The 19,708-nt window shown below is 38.0% G+C and overlaps 2 protein-coding genes across 4 annotated transcripts; one reads left to right on the top strand and one right to left on the bottom strand.

The window, feature by feature from the left end:
- Positions 1–4,326: 4,326 nt before the first annotated feature.
- Positions 4,327–7,237, top strand: LOC309691653 (uncharacterized protein; the record flags this gene model as incomplete). Of its 2 annotated transcripts, none has more annotated exons than XM_082509496.1 (6): positions 4,327–4,814; positions 5,124–5,386; positions 5,582–5,772; positions 5,906–5,999; positions 6,181–6,364; positions 6,995–7,237. In XM_082509496.1, exons 1-6 carry the CDS (start codon positions 4,617–4,619, stop codon positions 7,136–7,138), a joined length of 1,074 nt encoding a protein of 357 aa, XP_082365622.1. In that variant the 5' UTR covers positions 4,327–4,616. The 2 variants fall into 2 exon arrangements, with proteins under 2 accessions (XP_082365622.1, XP_082365621.1); XM_082509495.1 differs by having other exon boundaries at positions 4,331–4,814; positions 6,181–6,374; positions 6,995–7,182.
- A 24-nt stretch (positions 7,238–7,261) lies between these two features.
- Positions 7,262–9,856, bottom strand: LOC309691652 (uncharacterized protein; the record flags this gene model as incomplete). 2 transcript variants are annotated; one of them, XM_082509493.1, is made up of 6 exons in its annotated part: positions 9,380–9,856; positions 8,989–9,117; positions 8,589–8,782; positions 7,946–8,093; positions 7,646–7,850; positions 7,262–7,566 (listed from the first exon to the last, which is right to left on the bottom strand). In XM_082509493.1, the coding sequence occupies exons 1-6, from the start codon at positions 9,587–9,589 to the stop codon at positions 7,262–7,264; spliced, it is 1,191 nt and encodes a 396-aa protein (XP_082365619.1). In that variant the 5' UTR covers positions 9,590–9,856. The 2 variants fall into 2 exon arrangements, with proteins under 2 accessions (XP_082365619.1, XP_082365620.1); XM_082509494.1 differs by lacking the exon at positions 9,380–9,856 and adding an exon at positions 9,266–9,365.
- Between the last annotated feature and the right edge of the window lie 9,852 nt (positions 9,857–19,708).

Consider the following 19,708-nt stretch of genomic DNA (forward strand, 5'->3'; position numbering starts at 1 on the left):
CATTGTTTTCATTCAAATTCCGTTGTTTTCATTCAAACCCTGTTCTGTACATTCTAATTCCGTTGTTTTCATTCAAATTCCGTTGTTTTCATTCAAACCCTGTTCTGTACATTCTAATTCCGTTGTTTTCATTCAAATTCCGTTGTTTTCATTCTAATTCTGTTGTTTGTTTTAAACTTCCATTGTTTTCATTCAAATTCCGTTGTTTTCATTCTAATTCTGTTGTTTGTTTTAAACTTCCATAGTTATCATTCAAATTCTGTTGTTTTCATTCAAATTCCGTTGTTTTCATTCAAACCCTGTTCTGTACATTCTAATTCCGTTGTTTTCATTCAAATTCCGTTGTTTTCATTCTAATTCTGTTGTTTTCATTTAAATTCGTTGTTTTGATTTAAATTCTGTTCTGTACATTCTAATTCCGTTGTTTTCATTGAAATTCCGCTGTTTTCATTCTAATTCTGTTGTTTGTTTTAAGCTTCCATTGTTTTCATTCAAATTCTGTTCTGTTCATTCTAATTCCGTTGTTTTCATTCAGTCTCTGTTCTGTACATTCTAATTCTGTTGTTTTCATTCAAATTACATTGTTTTGATTCAAATTCTGTTCTGTTCATTCTAATTCCATTGTTTTCATTCAAATTCCGTTGTTTTCATTCAAACCCTGTTCTGTACATTCTAATTCCGTTGTTTTCATTCAAATTCCGTTGTTTTCATTCAAACCCTGTTCTGTACATTCTAATTCCGTTGTTTTCATTCAAATTCCGTTGTTTTCATTCTAATTCTGTTGTTTGTTTTAAACTTCCATAGTTATCATTCAAATTCTGTTGTTTTCATTTAAATTCGTTGTTTTGATTCAAATTCTGTTCTGTTCATTCTAATTCCATTGTTTTCATTCAAATTCCGTTGTTTTCATTCAAGCCCTGTTCTGTACATTCTAATTCCGTTGTTTTCATTCAAATTCCGTTGTTTTCATTCTAATTCTGTTGTTTTCATTCTAATTCTGTTTTTTGTTTTAAACTTCCATAGTTATCATTCAAATTCTGTTGTTTTCATTTAAATTCGTTGTTTTGATTTAAATTCTGTTCTGTACATTCTAATTCCGTTGTTTTCATTCAAACTCTGTTCTGTACATTCTAATTCCGTTGTTTTCATTCAAATTCTGTTCTGTACATTCTAATTCTGTTGTTTTCATGCAAACTCTGTTCTGTACATTCCAATTCCGTTGTTTTCATTATTATTCCGTTGTTTTCATTCAAACTCTGTTCTGTACATTCCAATTCTGTTGTTTTCATTCAAACTCTGTTCTCTACATTCTAATTCCGTTGTTTTCATTCTAATTCTGTTGTTTTCATTCAAATTCCGTTGTTTTCATTCTAATTCTGTTGTTTGTTTTAAACTTCCATTGTTTTCATTCACATTCTGTTGTTTTGATTCAAATTCTGTTCTGTACATTCTAATTCTAATTAAAAGGTGAACATCAAATTCTGTTCTGTTCATTCTAATTCCGTTGTTTTCATTCTAATTCTGTTGTTTGTTTTAAACTTCCATTGTTTTCATTCAAATTCTGTTCTGTTCATTCTAATTCCGTTGTTTTCTTTCAGTCTCTGTTCTGTACATTCTAATTCTGTTGTTTTCATTCAAATTCCGTTGTTTTCATTCAAACCCTGTTCTGTACATTCTAATTCCGTTGTTTTCATTCAAATTCCGTTGTTTTCATTCAAACCCTGTTCTGTACATTCTAATTCCGTTGTTTTCATTCAAATTCCGTTGTTTTCATTCTAATTCTGTTGTTTTCATTTAAATTCGTTGTTTTGATTCAAATTCTGTTCTGTTCATTCTAATTCCATTGTTTTCATTCAAATTCCGTTGTTTTCATTCAAACCCTGTTCTGTACATTCTAATTCCGTTGTTTTCATTCTAATTCTGTTGTTTGTTTTAAACTTCCATTGTTTTCCTTCAAATTCTGTTGTTTTGATTCAAATTCTGTTCTGTACATTCTAATTCTAATTAAAAGGTGAACATCAAATTCTGTTCTGTTCATTCTAATTCCGTTGTTTTCATTCAAACTCTGTTCTGTACTTTCTAATTCCGTTGTTTTCATTCTAATTCTGTTGTTTGTTTTAAACTTCCATAGTTATCATTCAAATTCTGTTGTTTTCATTTAAATTCGTTGTTTTGATTCAAATTCTGTTCTGTTCATTCTAATTCCGTTGTTTTCATTCAAATTCTGTTCTGTATATTATAATTCTGTTGTTTTCATTCAAACTCTGTGCTGTTCATTCTAATTACGTTGTTTTCATTCAAATTCTGTTGTTTTCAGTGCAAGAAAGAGTCTTTCTTGCACTGAGGTCTGCTTATTGTAAATACCTTGTACTTGTTTTTACACCTTTTAATGTTAAAGTCGGCCTTTGTGCACTTCAGTGTTGGAAAAAATAACGTGTTAAATTGGTGGAAATCCCTAGATCAATGTTTATATTAACACTCACGCATTGACTCTGTCGGCTATGTTTTGCCATTCATGCTCCCTTTGTTTTGCAGCTGAGGCTGTGTTACTTTTTTTCTGAGAAATTTGCATGTTATCGGCATATGCTGCCATCAGAATTTCGGCCTCAAGCGCTGTGAAATACATTGACCGCGCCTTCTTTCCCTCCGTCTCCATGGTGACTCGCTTAATCTGTGCTCCGCTTATCAGGGCTTTATGTATCCTCGTCCGCGCGCTTCACTTGGGGTTAAAGCAACTCCGCGTTGATTGAACTAATTGTTATCAGCCTTTCTGAAACCGAATATTCCGAGTTGGACAGTTCGGGGTTACTCAACCCTGCGTATCATTTTTAACTCTGAGTTTTCTAAACCGGCTTCCTGAAACAGGGCCCAGAACAGAATTTGAATGAAAACAACGAATTTAAATGAAAACAACAGAATTTGAATGAAAACAACAGAATTATAATGTACAGAACAGAATTTGAATGAAAACAACGGAATTAGAATGTACAGAACAGAGTTTGAATGAAAACAACGGAATTTGAATCAAAATAATGGAATTTGAATGAAAACAACGGAATTTGAATGAAAACAACGGAATTAGAATGTACAGAACAGAGTTTGAATGAAAACAACGGAATTAGAATGTACAGAAGAGAGTTTGAATGAAAACAACGGAATTATAATGAACAGAACAGAATTTGAATCAAAACAATGTAATTTGAATGAAAACAACAGAATTAGAATGTACAGAACAGAGATTGAATGAAAAACAACGGAATTAGAATGAACAGAACAGAATTTGAATGAAAACAACGGAAGTTTAAAACAAACAACAGAATTAGAATGAAAACAACGGAATTTGAATGAAAACAACGGAATTAGAATGTACAGAACAGAGTTTGAATGAAAACAACGGAATTAGAATGAACAGAACAGAGTTTGAATGAAAACAACAGAATTAGAATGTACAGAACAGAATTTGAATGAAAACAACGGAATTAGAATGTACAGAACAGAGTTTGAATGAAAACAACGGAATTAGAATGTACAGAACAGAGTTTGAATGAAAACAACGGAATTAGAATGAACAGAACAGAATTCTGTTGTTTTCATTCTAATTCTGTTGTTTTTCATTCAAATTCCATTGTTTTGATTCAAATTCTGTTCTGTACATTCTAATTCCTTTGTTTTCATTCAAACTCTGTTCTGTTCATTCTAATTCCGTTGTTTTCATTCAAATCCCGTTGTTTTGATTCAAATTCTGTTCTGTTCATTCTAATTCCGTTGTTTTGATTCAAATTCTGTTCTGTTCATTCTAATTGGGTTGTTTTCATTCAAACTCTGTTCTGTACATTCTAATTCTGTTGTTTTCATTCAAACTCTGTTCTGTACATTCTAATTCCGTTGTTTTCATTCAAATTCCGTTGTTTTCATTCTAATTCTGTTGTTTGTTTTAAACTTCCATTGTTTTGATTCAAATTCTGTTGTTTTCATTCAAATTCCATTATTTTGATTCAAATTCTGTTCTGTTCATTCTAATTCCGTTGTTTTCATTCAAATCCCGTTGTTTTGATTCAAATTCTGTTCTGTTCATTCTAATTCCGTTGTTTTGATTCAAATTCTGTTCTGTTCATTCTAATTGGGTTGTTTTCATTCAAACTCTGTTCTGTACATTCTAATTCTGTTGTTTTCATTCAAACTCTGTTCTGTACATTCTAATTCCGTTGTTTTCATTCAAATTCCGTTGTTTTCATTCTAATTCTGTTGTTTGTTTTAAACTTCCATTGTTTTGATTCAAATTCTGTTGTTTTCATTCAAATTCCGTTGTTTTGATTCAAATTCTGTTCTGTTCATTCTGTTATGTACATTATAATTCCGTTGTTTCCTGGGTCCGTGTACTTTTCGGTATTTGAAGTTTTGTTTCAGAAACCAAAACGAAAAAACGATATTTAAAAGAATTTTCATTTTTTTAATTTTTGATAAAGAATAAAATGGGCGAAAATAACTTGTTTTTTCATTCGGTGGTAACAAATAGCCGTCATACACTTAAAATTAGACGTGCTTTTTTGGATTTCTTCGTGATTCAAATAATGAAAGTATACTAGCGCAAAAACAAAAAAATAGACGCATTTTCAATGTCTGAAACGGGAAGTACTTCTTCTGCGCGTTTTTTTATGGCGCGCGCACACCGTCCCCCACACAAGAGATCGACGGCCTTAAAGTTACACTGGAATAAACAGAGGATGGACCATTACGTTGTTTTTAGGAAAACTAAGAGAGTGACACTCCGGGACGAAGACATGACTGCAGAAAAACTGGGTCGCATCTTTCAGGTAGATATGTAAACTTCGCAAACTTTGCTTTCAGCAGTTTTTTTATGAACGTTATTGTTCTTCCTTACTGCGGAACGGCTAACGTTAACATTTGGTGATTTCATGTAGGCCTACTTTTACTAATACTATGTCTAGCCGTCTTCATTGTGCTAATATGTGAATTGTGCACATGTGCTAATGTGTAAATAGTTATTCATTGACTTTTACCGGCTACTAGCTAATAAGTAAGCCTTTAGAGCCTATTAACCGTGTGCACAGGAGTAACACGTTAGCAGAGCAACGTGATTTACGGAAACTTTTCTTAAACAGGTATCCGCGCATACTCTGTACATCACGGATGATTCAAACGTGGCTATGTTCCCCGGTGCGGTCTCTGGTGTTTTCAGCGCATTAGACCTTACACCCAGAGGTCACTATGAAGTCCACGGAGAAGACATGGAGTCAATTCCAACAGCAGGTTCCAGCGGGCAGCGTTTTGCATTTATGCGAGCACCAGCTGTGGCAGCGTCTGCACCTTCACGTTCACAGCAGGCTACTTCAAGTTCCCCTATGTCCTCCAAAACATTTCAGAGGTAGGATGAGTCTGTGTTCTTGAATATTAAATTACAGAACAGGCAAAATAAAAAGAAACATAAGGTGCATGGATAGTTGAATTGTTAAGAATAGCAAAGCTGTTTTAGTACAATTTGCCTATAGCAATCACTGAATGGATTTGTGGCCTGCTGTCTTTTACAAGATATGTAAAATTATTATGTTTTGTTTTACAGATCAGTGTACTTTGCAGATGTAGTTGGTGGGAGGTTGATTCCCAATAGAATGGTGGTTGTACGATTCCTGGAGTCTGAGGCTACGCTTCAAGGGATAGTAGGAAAAGTGCAAGATGCCATTGGTAATTACAACCCAATAATTTTGACAGATGCACAGGGCAATGCAATTCTGGAGTCGGAGGGCACAACAGGTGAGCCATAATATTACAGCTAAAGCCCATATCTTATGGAGAGACATGTCTTACCAGACTCTTTGTAATATTTATTGGGTAATATGGTATTGGCTTCTAAACAGGTTTCTTTGGTTTTGTTTTTCATCTGTAGGGTCACAGTACTGGAGACAAAATGCACGAAAAATTCTTGCTGTGCCTGAACAAGACTTTAATTGCCTCCAGGGAACAAAGAGGAAGAAACTGAGGTATGTGAATAAATATGTATATACTATAGGATGAACATCAATATAGAAGAATTAATTTGATTTAAATCCTATAATAGCAGTAAGACATCACTACATAAATCATCATCTATCAGTAAGTGATGTGATGTTTCTTTAAGCCAGTAAGTAGCTTTGACATCTGATTATCCATTTTTATTTGTAGCAGCCGTAAAGATGATGACAGTGCCAGTTTGGGAGAAGTGAGTGACAAAATAGAAGAGTTGGTGTTGGCATCTCAAAGTCTGCCAGCTGTCACAGCAGCAATCAAAGAGCTCACTGATCTTGCAGTTGCCCAGAAAGTCACAACCCCCAAGCTGCAGACACTCAAGGAGGGATTTAGCTGCGTGGTTTGTATGAGTATGTTCAAATGTTGCTTAGTAAATACATTACATCTACACTAACATTTTAATTACAATTAAAACAATGTCAAACCACATTCAATCATTACTTTGGAAAAACATTTTTTTACCAAACATAGGCTCTTTATTCAGCAGTGTCCATTTAAATACTTAGGCACAGACAATCAAGATGCAGGTCTACTGTAACATAACATTCAAAAGTTTACATGCACATTTAATTTGGGTTCTCCTTGCAATCTTGACTATGAAAGTATAGCTTTTCAAATTGATTACAATGTCAGTATGGGTGACGGTACACTGTTCACAGTAATGTAAAACTAAAAAGTTCACATTTAAAATGGGACTGTAGTTGCATATATTGAATCAAGTACCTGTAACTTTTTCATTTTTCTTGCTTGCTAATTGAGAAAATGTACTGATTTTGCCCCTCATCAATTATAGACAAAAATATAGACAGGGACTTTCTCAGAACAGCGTGAACAAGAGGAATTACAGAATAACCAAAAATATTCTGCATGCTGTCTGTAAATTTATGTCAAGACTGACTTTGAACCTATAGTTTGAACTAAATTCAACATAAATGGATAACAGTCTCACTTATCTGATTTACTTTTGCAGACATCATTGAGGATCCAGTGTTCTCACTGTGCTGCAGAAGCATTATTGGCTGCAAGACATGTGTGGAACAGTGGCAAGAGACATCACAGCACTGTGCAAAATGCAGGGAGAGTAACAACGGAGTTCTACAAATTACTGGTCTAACAGCTGCATTTTCTGTATTGAAATCTTTTTTTGCAGAGGAGTAATGTAGTGTGTACACACAAATGTTTACAGTCAGTTGATTTTTTTTTTTGTCTGTTCTGTACAGTTTACAGATGCAGTGGTTCATACATTTCTCTGAGTTATGTTTATGAGACAGAGCAGAGCTTCTTTGTATGGCATAAAGTCACCATTTACGGCTCTAAAAAACAAATGTGAAATATCAGGATATTTTTCTGCAAAATGACTCTCTGTTCTAAGTTTGTCCTGTTCGGTTGTGAAGGGATCAACTCCAAAAGTCGAATATTCTTTGAGTGCAGATCCCAAGTGCTGCCTGTAAAGGTCTGCTGCTTCAAGTGCATTTGGCAAGAGCTCTGGAGAAATTCTTCTTTTACACCCATGTTCTGCAAAGTGATTTGGTATGCCTTTTCCTGTAAAAAATAGAGGAGGTGTTTAAATGTTCATTATCAGGGTTGTAAGCAATCTGACTTTTTTTTTTTTTTTTTTTACCTGGGATTCTATGAGCATTCCATGATTCTACCACACTTGCAAGACCAATGTTACACAGCTGACAGGTTAGATTGGACACACAGTATCGCACAAGGTTATCCTCCATATCTATCTCCTCCTGGTCCATCAGCTGGAGTAGGGCAGTTTTTAGTGGGTAGTTGACACGGTTGTTGATTTCAGGCCAAATCCTTTCAACTGTGTGGTTCTAAAAGAGTTAAAAGAAACATGTCTTAAATGTACGTAGTAGTACACGTAATAGTATAAGAATTTCAGCTGATGTTAATGGTACTTAAATCTTACTCTTGTGGATGAGGTCTGTAAATAAGGCAGTCTCTCCTGATTGAAGCGATGATGTGACAGCATCTCTTGCATGAACAGTGTTAAATAAAATTCCTTTCCATGGTCTACTCGCACCTGGTCCCACATACCATAGGTGATCACTGCAGGTCTGGTACAGGAAAAATAAAGAACATTTATTAACTATTTTGCTTTAAGACCAGCAAAGGTGTTATTATTTTGAATGTATTCATTCATGTTTTTTTTGGGTAATATTTTAGTTGTAGTAGGACAACATATATTTCTTAAGTTTCTTTGCAATGTCACTGTCATGCTCAGACTTTAGATGTATGTCAGAACAATTGAAAGATATGTGGATATCAAGAACCTTGTTCCATTCATAAATGAACACTGATTAATTGCAATAAAGTAGTTAAATGATTCATGTGCAATTCCATTTTATTTATTTTTACATTAATAGAAAATGTTGATCAAAATGTTTGGTAAGTTCTTAATATATTATATTCAGGAACATAACCAGACCCATCTGTTGCATGTCTAATTTAAATTCAAATATTGTAAATTTGGGTGCAGCTCATGTCCAATATGACTAACATGTCCATCAAAACACTTAAGATGAAATAAATGGTTTGAGAGGTTGTATTACCTGAAAACATATTCATAGATGCTCAAGTTGTTTTTGATTGGCATTGTGGAATGACTCACAATCTTTTTACTGAATCCATCTACAGCTAAAACATGGGTGACTCCAAACATTACAAGTTTCTCGTTTTGGTCCAGGTGAACCTTGTGCCCCATGCATTCAGCATGGTACGGTGTGGGATTAAGATTCCGAGCTCCCTTACAAAAAAATCACAAAAATAAATGACAGCTGACTGGATAAAGGCAGATTTGATCATACGTTTGAGGAAGAGTCAAGTAACTGTTAAAGCAGGGCGTACATCTGTTAAACAGAATTAGACCCTACCATTACATGATGTATATCACAAATATGACAAAGAACATTGGAATACAGTTCTAGTGGAAGATTAAATAACATAGGCTACCTGGCGTCTTGCTTCATGATAAGGTTGATGCACCTCTCTTAAAATTGACCCAATTCGTCCCTCTGCAGCATGTACCCCTTTTGTGGACAGATAGCCCTTCATCATTTTGCGGCCATATGTTGGGCCCACCTGTTTAAAATAAAAGATCATGCTACTACTAGAACAACAAATGTAAAGTAGCTTATTCTGAAAGCAAATGTGTAAAGCTAAAGTATTGTGCTAATTAACTGTACAAATACCAGTGAGAGACATCTTTAAAATAACTAACGTTACCCACCACCCGCAAGACGCTAAAACGCGCGGGCGCGCGCACACAGTCTAGACTAACCCCCTTACAACCCAGTTAAGACAACCATACACAGTCATAAGGTGAAGGAAGAAAGTACCTTACCTCATTTATAGCTTGTGTCACCTCAAGCTCCAACCGTGTGTCCGAGAGTCGACAGCTAGTGATTTGCTCAGCACAAAACTTTCTAACATTTCTCGCAGAAAATCCTCTCACTTCCCCGTGTTCATATGACAGACGCTCTGATATAATTTCCGATGACAGGCCTTGTTTTGCCATCTCCATGATCACGTCTGAGTATTTTTCCAACGTCATGATGTCCACACTACAGTGTTTGCCATAAGTTTGCGCATCACTTGTACAGGTTGTTGACCTACTAAAACTTCCGGTTCAGACAAAATAAATAAAGGGCCCTTTCTCGTTCTTTTTTCTTGGGTTTTTCGTTTCTGATGTGCGAAAGGACAAAATGAAAAAAACAATTGTTTTACGTTTTTCATTTTAGCTTTTTAAGTTGAGAATTAAATAAGTGTCTCATTTTCTTTTTTAAATTATACTTTCTGAAACGAAACTTCAAATACCGAAAAGTACACGGACCTTCCTGCCTACTTATTCCGTTCTTCCAGTTTAGTTAGTGTTTTTCTTTTCTGCCTCTTACCAGCAATAAAGCTGTGTGTTTTGAATTACTTCCGCCTCAGTGAGTCCTGCATTTTGGGTCCTCCCTTCCTGCCTGCCCACACGCAGACATGACAGAACGATGCGACCACAACCAGGACCCAGCGGACTCGTCCCGGGAGTGTGACCTCTCCCGCATCCAAGGTTTGATGAAGCGGATTTCCCACACCAAAGACACTAAGACTATGGTGGTTGGGATTAACGCTATCAAAGCCGTCCTGGAGGGAAATCCTCACCTGCGCCAGCTGAGAGGATTTATGGGCTATATGGACCAGCTGCACGAAGCCCAGGAGGTGCTACAAGCTCGGGAACTCGCGGCTTTTGCCCGCTCCCAGTTTGCTAACCCGAAGCCACCGCAGCAGCAGCGACGGTCACGGGGGAGAGGCGTCTCCACTCCTCTGCCGCGGGATTCCTCCGCGTGCTGTTCCGAGCCAAATGCACCGGCCTCCTTCTTGGCAGCGATGTGGTCAGAGGATGAGGCGCAAGTTGTCATCCCTCCGCCATCACAAGTTTCCTCCGCCACTTCCTTGTACTTGTACTTGTTTGAACACCTTTTAATGTTAAAGTCGCCCTCTGTTCATTTCAGTGTTGGAAAGACTCTTTCTTGCACTGAGGTCTGCTTATTGTAAATATCTTGTACTTGTTTGAACACCTTTTAATGTTAAAGTCAGCCTTTGTGCATTTCAGTGCTGGAAAGACTCTTTCTTGCACTGAGGTCTGCTTATTGTAAATATCTTGTAGTTGTTTGAACACCTTTTAATGTTAAAGTCAGCCTTTGTGCTTTTCAGTGTTGGAAAGAGTCTTTCTTGCACTGAGGTCTGCTTATTGTAAATATCTTGTACTTGTTTGAACACCTTTTAATGTTAAAGTCGGCCTTTTTGCTTTTCAGTGTTGGAAAGACTTTCTTGCACTGAGGTCTGCTTATTGTAAATATCTTGTACTTGTTTGAACACCTTTTAATGTTAAAGTCGGCCTTTGTGCTTTTCAGTGTTGGAAAGAGTCTTTCTTGCACTGAGGTCTGCTTATTGTAAATATCTTGTACTTGTTTGAACACCTTTTAATGTTAAAGTCGGCCTTTGTGCATTTCAGTGTTGGAAACAGTCTTTCTTGCACTGAGGTCTGCTTATTGTAAATATCTTGTACTTGTTTGAACACCTTTTAATGTTAAAGTCGCCCTCTGTTCATTTCAGTGTTGGAAAGACTCTTTCTTGCACTGAGGTCTGCTTATTGTAAATATCTTGTACTTGTTTGAACACATTTTAATGTTAAAGTCGGCCTTTGTGCTTTTCAGTGTTGGAAAGACTCTTTCTTGCACTGAGGTCTGCTTATTGTAAATATCTTGTACTTGTTTGAACACATTTTAATGTTAAAGTCGGCCTTTGTGCTTTTCAGTGTTGGAAAGAGTCTTTCTTTTACTGAGGTCTGCTTATTGTAAATATCTTGTACTTGTTTGAACACCTTTTAATGTTAAAGTCGGCGTCTGTTTTTTCAGTGTTGGAAAGAGTCTTTCTTGCACTGAGGTCTGCTTATTGTAAATATCTTGTACTTGTTTGAACACCTTTTAATGTTAAAGTCGGCCTCTGTGCTTTTCAGTGTTGGAAAGAGTCTTTCTTTTACTGAGGTCTGCTTATTGTAAATATCTTGTACTTGTTTGAACACCTTTTAATGTTAAAGTCGCCCTCTGTTCATTTCAGTGTTGGAAAGACTCTTTCTTGCACTGAGGTCTGCTTATTGTAAATATCTTGTACTTGTTTGAACACCTTTTAATGTTAAAGTCGGCCTTTGTGCATTTCAGTGTTGGAAAGACTCTTTCTTGCACTGAGGTCTGCTTATTGTAAATATCTTGTACTTGTTTGAACACCTTTTAATGTTAAAGTCGGCCTTTGTGCATTTCAGTGTTGGAAAGACTCTTTCTTGCATTGAGGTCTGCTTATTGTAAATATCTTGTACTTGTTTTTACACCTTTTAATGTTAAAGCCGGACTTTGTTTTTTTTCAGTGTTGGAAAGACTCTTTCTTGCATTGAGGTCTGCTTATTGTAAATATCTTGTACTTGTTTGAACACCTTTTAATGTTAAAGTCGGCCTTTGTGCATTTCAGTGTTGGAAAGACTCTTTCTTGCACTGAGGTCTGCTTATTGTAAATATCTTGTACTTGTTTTTTAGACCTTTTAATGTTAAAGTCTTCCTTTGTGCTTTTCAGTGTTGGAAAGACTCTTTCTTGCACTGAGGTCTGCTTATTGTAAATATCTTGTACTTGTTTGAACACCTTTTAATGTTAAAGTCGGCCTTTGTGCTTTTCAGTGTTGGAAAGACGCTTTCTTGTACTGAGGTCTGCTTATTGTAAATATCTTGTAGTTGTTTGAACACCTTTTAATGTTAAAGCCGGACTTTGTTTTGTTTTTTTAGTGTTGGAAAGACTCTTTCTTGCACTGAGGTCTGCTTATTGTAAATATCTTGTACTTGTTTTTACACCTTTTAATGTTAAAGTCGGCCTCTGTGCTTTTCAGTGTTGGAAAGACGCTTTCTTGCACTGAGGTCTGCTTATTGTAAATATCTTGTACTTGTTTGAACACCTTTTAATGTTAAAGTCGGCCTTTGTGCTTTTCAGTGTTGGAAAGACGCTTTCTTGTACTGAGGTCTGCTTATTGTAAATATCTTGTAGTTGTTTGAACACCTTTTAATGTTAAAGCCGGCGTCTGTTTTTTCAGTGTTGGAAAGACTCTTTCTTGCACTGAGGTCTGCTTATTGTAAATATCTTGTACTTGTTTGAACACCTTTTAATGTTAAAGCCGGACTTTGTTTTTTTTTTTTAGTGTTGGAAAGACTCTTTCTTGCACTGAGGTCTGCTTATTGTAAATATCTTGTACTTGTTTGAACACCTTTTAATGTTAGAGTCAGCCTTTGTGCTTTTCAGTGTTGGAAAGACTCTTTCTTGCACTGAGGTCTGCTTATTGTAAATATCTTGTAGTTGTTTGAACACCTTTTAATGTTAAAGCCGGCGTCTGTTTTTTCAGTGTTGGAAAGACTCTTTCTTGCACTGAGGTCTGCTTATTGTAAATATCTTGTACTTGTTTGAACACCTTTTAATGTTAAAGCCGGACTTTGTTTTTTTTTTTAGTGTCGGAGAGACGCTTTCTTGTACTGAGGTCTGCTTATTGTAAATATCTTGTACTTGTTTGAACACCTTTTAATGTTAAAGTCGGCCTTTGTGCTTTTCAGTGTTGGAAAGACTCTTTCTTGCACTGAGGTCTGCTTATTGTAAATATCTTGTAGTTGTTTTTACACCTTTTAATGTTAAAGCCGGACTTTGTTTTTTTTTTAGTGTTGGAAAGACTCTTTCTTGCACTGAGGTCTGCTTATTGTAAATATCTTGTACTTGTTTTTACACCTTTTAATGTTAAAGTCGGCCTCTGTGCTTTTCAGTGTTGGAAAGAGTCTTTCTTGCACTGAGGTCTGCTTATTGTAAATATCTTGTACTTGTTTTTTAGACCTTTTAATGTTAAAGCCCGACTTTGTGCTTTTCAGTGTTGGAAAGACTCTTTCTTGCACTGAGGTCTGCTTATTGTAAATATCTTGTACTTGTTTTTACACCTTTTAATGTTAAAGTCGGCCTCTGTGCTTTTCAGTGTTGGAAAGAGTCTTTCTTGCACTGAGGTCTGCTTATTGTAAATATCTTGTACTTGTTTTTTAGACCTTTTAATGTTAAAGCCCGACTTTGTGCTTTTCAGTGTTGGAAAGACTCTTTCTTGCACTGAGGTCTGCTTATTGTAAATATCTTGTACTTGTTTTTACACCTTTTAATGTTAAAGTCGGCCTTTGTGCATTTCAGTGTTGGAAAGACTCTTTCTTGCACTGAGGTCTGCTTATTGTAAATATCTTCTACTTGTTTGAACCCCTTTTAATGCTAAAGTCTTTGTGCTTTTCAGTGTTGGACAGACGCTTTCTTGCACTGAGGTCTGCTTATTGTAAATATCTTGTACTTGTTTGAACACCTTTTAATGTTAAAGTCGGCCTCTGTGCTTTTCAGTGTTGGAAAGACTCTTTCTTGCACTGAGGTCTGCTTATTGTAAATATCTTGTACTTGTTTGAACACCTTTTAATGTTAAATTTTTCCTTTGTGCTTTTCAGTGTTGGAAAGACGCTTTCTTGTACTGAGGTCTGCTTATTGTAAATATCTTGTACTTCTTTGAACACCTTTTAATGTTAAAGTCGGCCTTTGTGCTTTTCAGTGTTGGAAAGACTCTTTCTTGCACTGAGGTCTGCTTATTGTAAATATCTTGTACTTGTTTGAACACCTTTTAATGTACACACACACATAAGCCAAGCCTACTCATATTAGTAACTATGCATACACAAAGTCAGACTCAGGGAGCATCTCGCCACACATTTATTCTCTCTCTCCTTCTCTTTATTTATGAACAAGTGACGTATTCTCTCCACCTGTCTAAGCGACGCACACAGCATACATCCCTAGTTATACACAAACATCTATGGGTACACTGAGGTTCATTACATGGAATATAAATGGAGCTGGCTCCAGAGTAAAGAGGTTAAAAATATTTAACCAACTCAAAAAACTACAGGCAGATGTCGTCCTTTTACAAGAGACCCACAGACCTCTTAGAGGTTCGAATGAACTTAAAACACCTGAGTTTCCCAATGTGTTCTCAGCTTGTTATAATTCTAGACAAAGGGGAGTAGCAATTTTAATACATAAAAATATTAATTTCACAGTACTCGATACAGTTATAGATCCAGAGGGCAGATTCTTAATCATTAAACTATCTATACTTGATAAAAAGCTATGTATTGCAAGTGTATATGGTCCAAATGTTGATGATCCCTCATTCTTTCACGGTTTTTTCAGTGCACTCTCTGAACACTTAGATGGCACACTTGTTCTTGGAGGCGACCTCAACCTTGGACTAAATGAAGACATGGATAGGCTCAGTACAGCGGGAACTCAGCGTAATTGGCAGTCCATAAATATAATCAAACAGTATATGAGCGACTTTGGTCTTTGCGATGCATGGCGCTCCCTTCACCCCACCAGTAAGGAATATACTTTTTTCTCACATGTCCATCACTCCTACTCTCGTCTGGATTATTTTTTGGTCAGCAGCTCACTGCTGAACGACATTTCAGACACTGAGATTCATCCTATAGCTGTCAGCGATCATGGTCCTGTATCTTTAACACTAATGCACAAGAATAATACTACGTCAAGAAAAAACTGGAGATTTAATATATCACTACTTAAAGATGAAGACTTTATTAAATATTTTAAAAAAGAGTGGACTTCATATTTGGACTATAATGACACTCCCGAAACATCAGCTTCTGTTCTATGGGAAGCAGGGAAAGCTGTGATGAGAGGTAAAATAATTTCTTTCTCATCACATAAAAAGAAAAAAGAAAACAAAAATATTCAGGAATTAGAAAAAAACATCAAATCACTAGAAGAAGCCTACGCGTCCCACCAAGATCAGGAAACATTGAACAAAATACGCAAAACAAAACTAGAATTAAATGAGATAATTGATAAAAAAACAAAATTCTTAGTACAAAGACTACGCCTACAAAATTATGAACATGGTAATAAATCCGGTCAATTTCTAGCAAACCAGCTAAAAATAAATAAAGAAAAAACAACTATATGTGCTGTTCAAAATTCATCTGGGAACACAATATATGAACCGATACAAATAAACAACATTTTCAGGGATTTCTATAAAACGTTGTATTCACCACAAATAAACCCATCTAAAAAAGAAATTGATCAGTTTTTGGACAACATAACTCTTCCAAAATTATTGGACACTCAAGCAATGGCACTGGATTCACCACTGACACCAGGTGAACTCCAGGAAGCCCTGATAAGTATGCCCAATAATAAGGCTTTAGGTCCAGACGGCTTTCCTGCAGAATTCTACAAAGAATTCTGGTCGATTCTAGCACCAGTTTTCTACAGAACGTTGTTGGAAATTAAAGAAAAGGGCAGACTTCCATCAAATATGAATTCTGCAAACATTAATCTCCTGCTAAAACCAGGCAAAGACCCTGTATATCCCTCAAGCTATCGTCCAATATCCCTTATAAACGTAGACCTTAAAATAATCTGCAAAGCTCTCTCAAAGAGACTGGAGAAAATAACCCCCCTCTTAATTAATCCTGACCAAACTGGTTTCATAAAAGGTAGGCACTCATCAACAAATACACGTAGATTACTTAATTTGATAGACTACTCATACAGTAAAAACTTAGAAACTACAATATTCTCTTTAGACGCAGAAAAAGCATTTGACAGAGTTAACTGGAAATTTCTATTTGCAACTTTACACAAATTTGGTTTTGGATCCTCTTTCATAAACTGGTTAAAAATATTATATAATTCCCCAACAGCTTGTGTTAGAACAAATGACCAGACATCCTCCAGCTTCTGTCTCTTGAGGGGCACCAGGCAGGGATGCCCACTCTCCCCTTCACTGTTTGCAATTTTTATTGAACCACTAGCAGCAGCAATTAGACAGAATTCAGTAATTAAGGGCATAAAATGCAAGAACGTGGAACATAAAATCAGCCTTTATGCGGATGATGTGTTACTCTTTCTCCAAAATTCACAAACCAATATCTCTGGGGTGATTGAATTGATAAACTCTTTTGCAAGAATATCAGATTACTCAATTAACTGGTCAAAATCTACAGTTCTACCGATTAATTGCTCCCTCCATAATTCCTCTTCTACACCACTGCAATCGGGAAATATAAAATATTTAGGTATTAATGTTTCTCCCAAGCTTGCAGATCTAACTAAATTAAACCATATCCCACTTTTAAAGAAGGTAGAAGATGATCTGGCTAGATGGAAATGTCTACCCATATCACTCATGGGAAGGGTTGCCGCTATAAAAATGATGGTCTTACCAAAAATAAATTATTTATTCTCAATGATCCCAACCAAACCGCCACAAGATTGGTTCAGATCTCTAGATTCATGTATGTCCAAATTCCTTTGGAAAAATAAACCCCCACTTATAAGCTTAAAAACACTACAAAAGACCAAGGATAAAGGAGGATTAGAACTACCTAACTTTCAGCACTACTTCTTAGCCAACAGGCTTCAGTTTATCTCAGGATGGCTAAAACACACCCTCTTAGATGAACCTTGGCTAGATGTAGAACAAGCACTTTGCAATAATCTAGAGATCTCAGACCTACCATTTATCAGCTCAAACATCCAACGACATGAATGCTTTAAAAGCATCAACATCAGCTTTTCTCTGACAGCATGGTGGGAGTTTCTAAAATTGACGGCGTCTTCATTAATCCCATGCAAACGTACACCTATCTGGAACAACCCTGACATATTACAAAACAATAATATGATAAACTTTTCAGATTGGAGTAGTAAAGGAATCAAATACTTAGAACATATACTAGAAGGAACAGAATTTATTTCATTTGACGGACTAGTTACACAATATGGGATCAACAAGAAAAGATTTTTAGAATATCAACAAATTAAATCCATAGTAAAAAAGAAATTTAAACCGGGTCAAGTTGAACTACAAACACCACCAAGTGTGGTTCAATTTCTTACTCTTAAAACCCCCAAATTACTATCCAAAATATACAGAATGCTTTCTAAAATAGATGACTCAGTATCACTTCCTATTGCAAAATGGGAAGCGGATTTATCAGTTAACTTAGACCTAAACTTCTGGTCTCAGATTTGCTTAAAAACCTTTCATCTAATTAGAAATCCCAGTCTTCAATTAATTCAATACAAAATATTACATAGAGTGCACTATACAGGTCATCGGATGTTCAAGATGGGCTTTACGTCTACCAACAACTGCTCACACTGCCAAACCAATTCACCGGACAATTATATCCACGCTCTTTGGTTCTGTCCACCAGTTCAGAAGTTTTGGCGCGAGATATGTGAAGACTTATCGAAGTGTCTGAAATGTAACATTCCAACTTCCCCCTTAGTGTGTTTGTTGGGCAGCTTAGATAATGTCACTACAGAAAAGAATATAGCCCATATGATTTTCACTGCCCTATGCATAGCCAAGAAAACTGTCCTCTTGAACTGGAAAAATAAAAACAATCTTAATTCTAACCAATATAGAAATTATCTATTAGATTACATTAGTCTTGATACAGCCTCTGCCACCACATCAGATCAATTGCTCTGGGCTCCTTTGATCAGCTCCATCACCTAGTGGGGGTGGGGGGTCATAGTTTGGTCCCGCATTCACTGTTGTGATTGGTGTGGGGGTGGGGACAGGCTTAGGGCGTCGGGGGGTCCCCGGAGGCATCTTCCTTGGGGGGCTCAACCCGGGGTAGCGGTCATGTCCGGTTAGGGGCTCTGTTGGCTCTCAGGTGACTGTTTCCTTGTGGCTGCGTGCAGCGGGGCTAGGGGAGGGTCTGTGCTGACGGACGTGGGTTACTGACCTGGTAGCCTGGCTGCCCCTAGGTGGGTCCGGGATGGGCGTGAGGTTCTGGGGGCGCTCCGTCTCTGGGCTGGGGCCCGGGCCGGGCCTCGGGGGCTCGGGTCCTGGTTGGTGTGTTGCCGAGGTTGTGGGCGGGTGGGTGCATGGGGGCCCAGCCGGTGCATCGAGCCACCTGGGGGGCTCTTCAACTGGTGGGGAAGATTGTCACATCTTGCAGGAGCTTTCCTCTCCTCAGGGGCTCTCTCTGCAGGAGGGGGAGATACAGGAGAGGTGGAGGGGGAGATACAGGAGAGGTGGAGGAAGATCTCAGCCTGGGTGTTTATTGTCTTATGTAGTCTGGAAGAAGAGTGGATGGTGGGGTGGGTGCAGTTTTCTCTGTGGTGGGGTTGGGTGGACTGTCCCGGGCTCTGTGGGGCCGGGAGGCGCTGCTGCGCTGGGCCCCGGTCTGGATGGGCCTGGGCCCCCTTTCCCTGGCGGGTCGCGGAGTATGGGGTGCCTACTGGGGTCAGCGGGGGAGCTGGCCCCAGGGAGGGGTCACCTGCCCCTCCCTTCCTTCCCTCCCCATCTCCAGCTGCCTCCCTCTTCCCGCTCCACCACAACCACCCACACATGCAGGACCTTGGAGTAGGGGTATGTCACCAGGGTGCAGAGGAGGCTACCCCCCCCCCCCCCCCCGTCCCCCCGTCCCCTTCTGGCTGCCTGTGCCTCAATTTTATCCCACAACTTAGACATTCACATTACTCACACTCTCATTACACATACATATAGGATCTTGGGGGTGGGCACGATACACGGAGTCCAAAGTACCATCAGGGTGTACACCCCACCCCTGGCGTCGTTGCCCACCTCTCAATTTTAAATACACGTAGACATTGAGGGCTAGCAGGAGGGACCATGCGCTTACCTGCTGCTCTCTGGCAGGTAGCTCCATGCCCTCCTGGGTTTTAATTGCACCTTAGAACACACATGCATCAACACTACAATGAGCGGGTGGAGGGAGGTTTGGAGTCTTCTCTCACCCCCATTCTCTGCGACCTGCTGGAGCGGGGGGGCTAGGAGGAGGAGTTGGCCGTCCGACTGCGGTCTGGAGTGTGGGGCCTCCCTGCTGCTGTGGAGTCGGGGCGGTCTGCCTCCCCCCACCGCAGGGAAAAGGGTAACACCACCTGGGTCTGGGTGCAGTTCCCCCCTCCAGGGGCAAGGGTACCTAGACCCGGTTTGTAGAGTACGCTTGGGGAGTGTGATCGTGTGTACAGCGTCTCTTTATGTCTGTCTCCACGTTGGTTGAGTGTGGAGTAAGTGCAT

Source organism: Aulonocara stuartgranti, assembly GCF_965226115.1.
Source record: "Aulonocara stuartgranti genome assembly, chromosome: 16".
NCBI classification, from domain to species: domain Eukaryota; kingdom Metazoa; phylum Chordata; class Actinopteri; order Cichliformes; family Cichlidae; genus Aulonocara; species Aulonocara stuartgranti.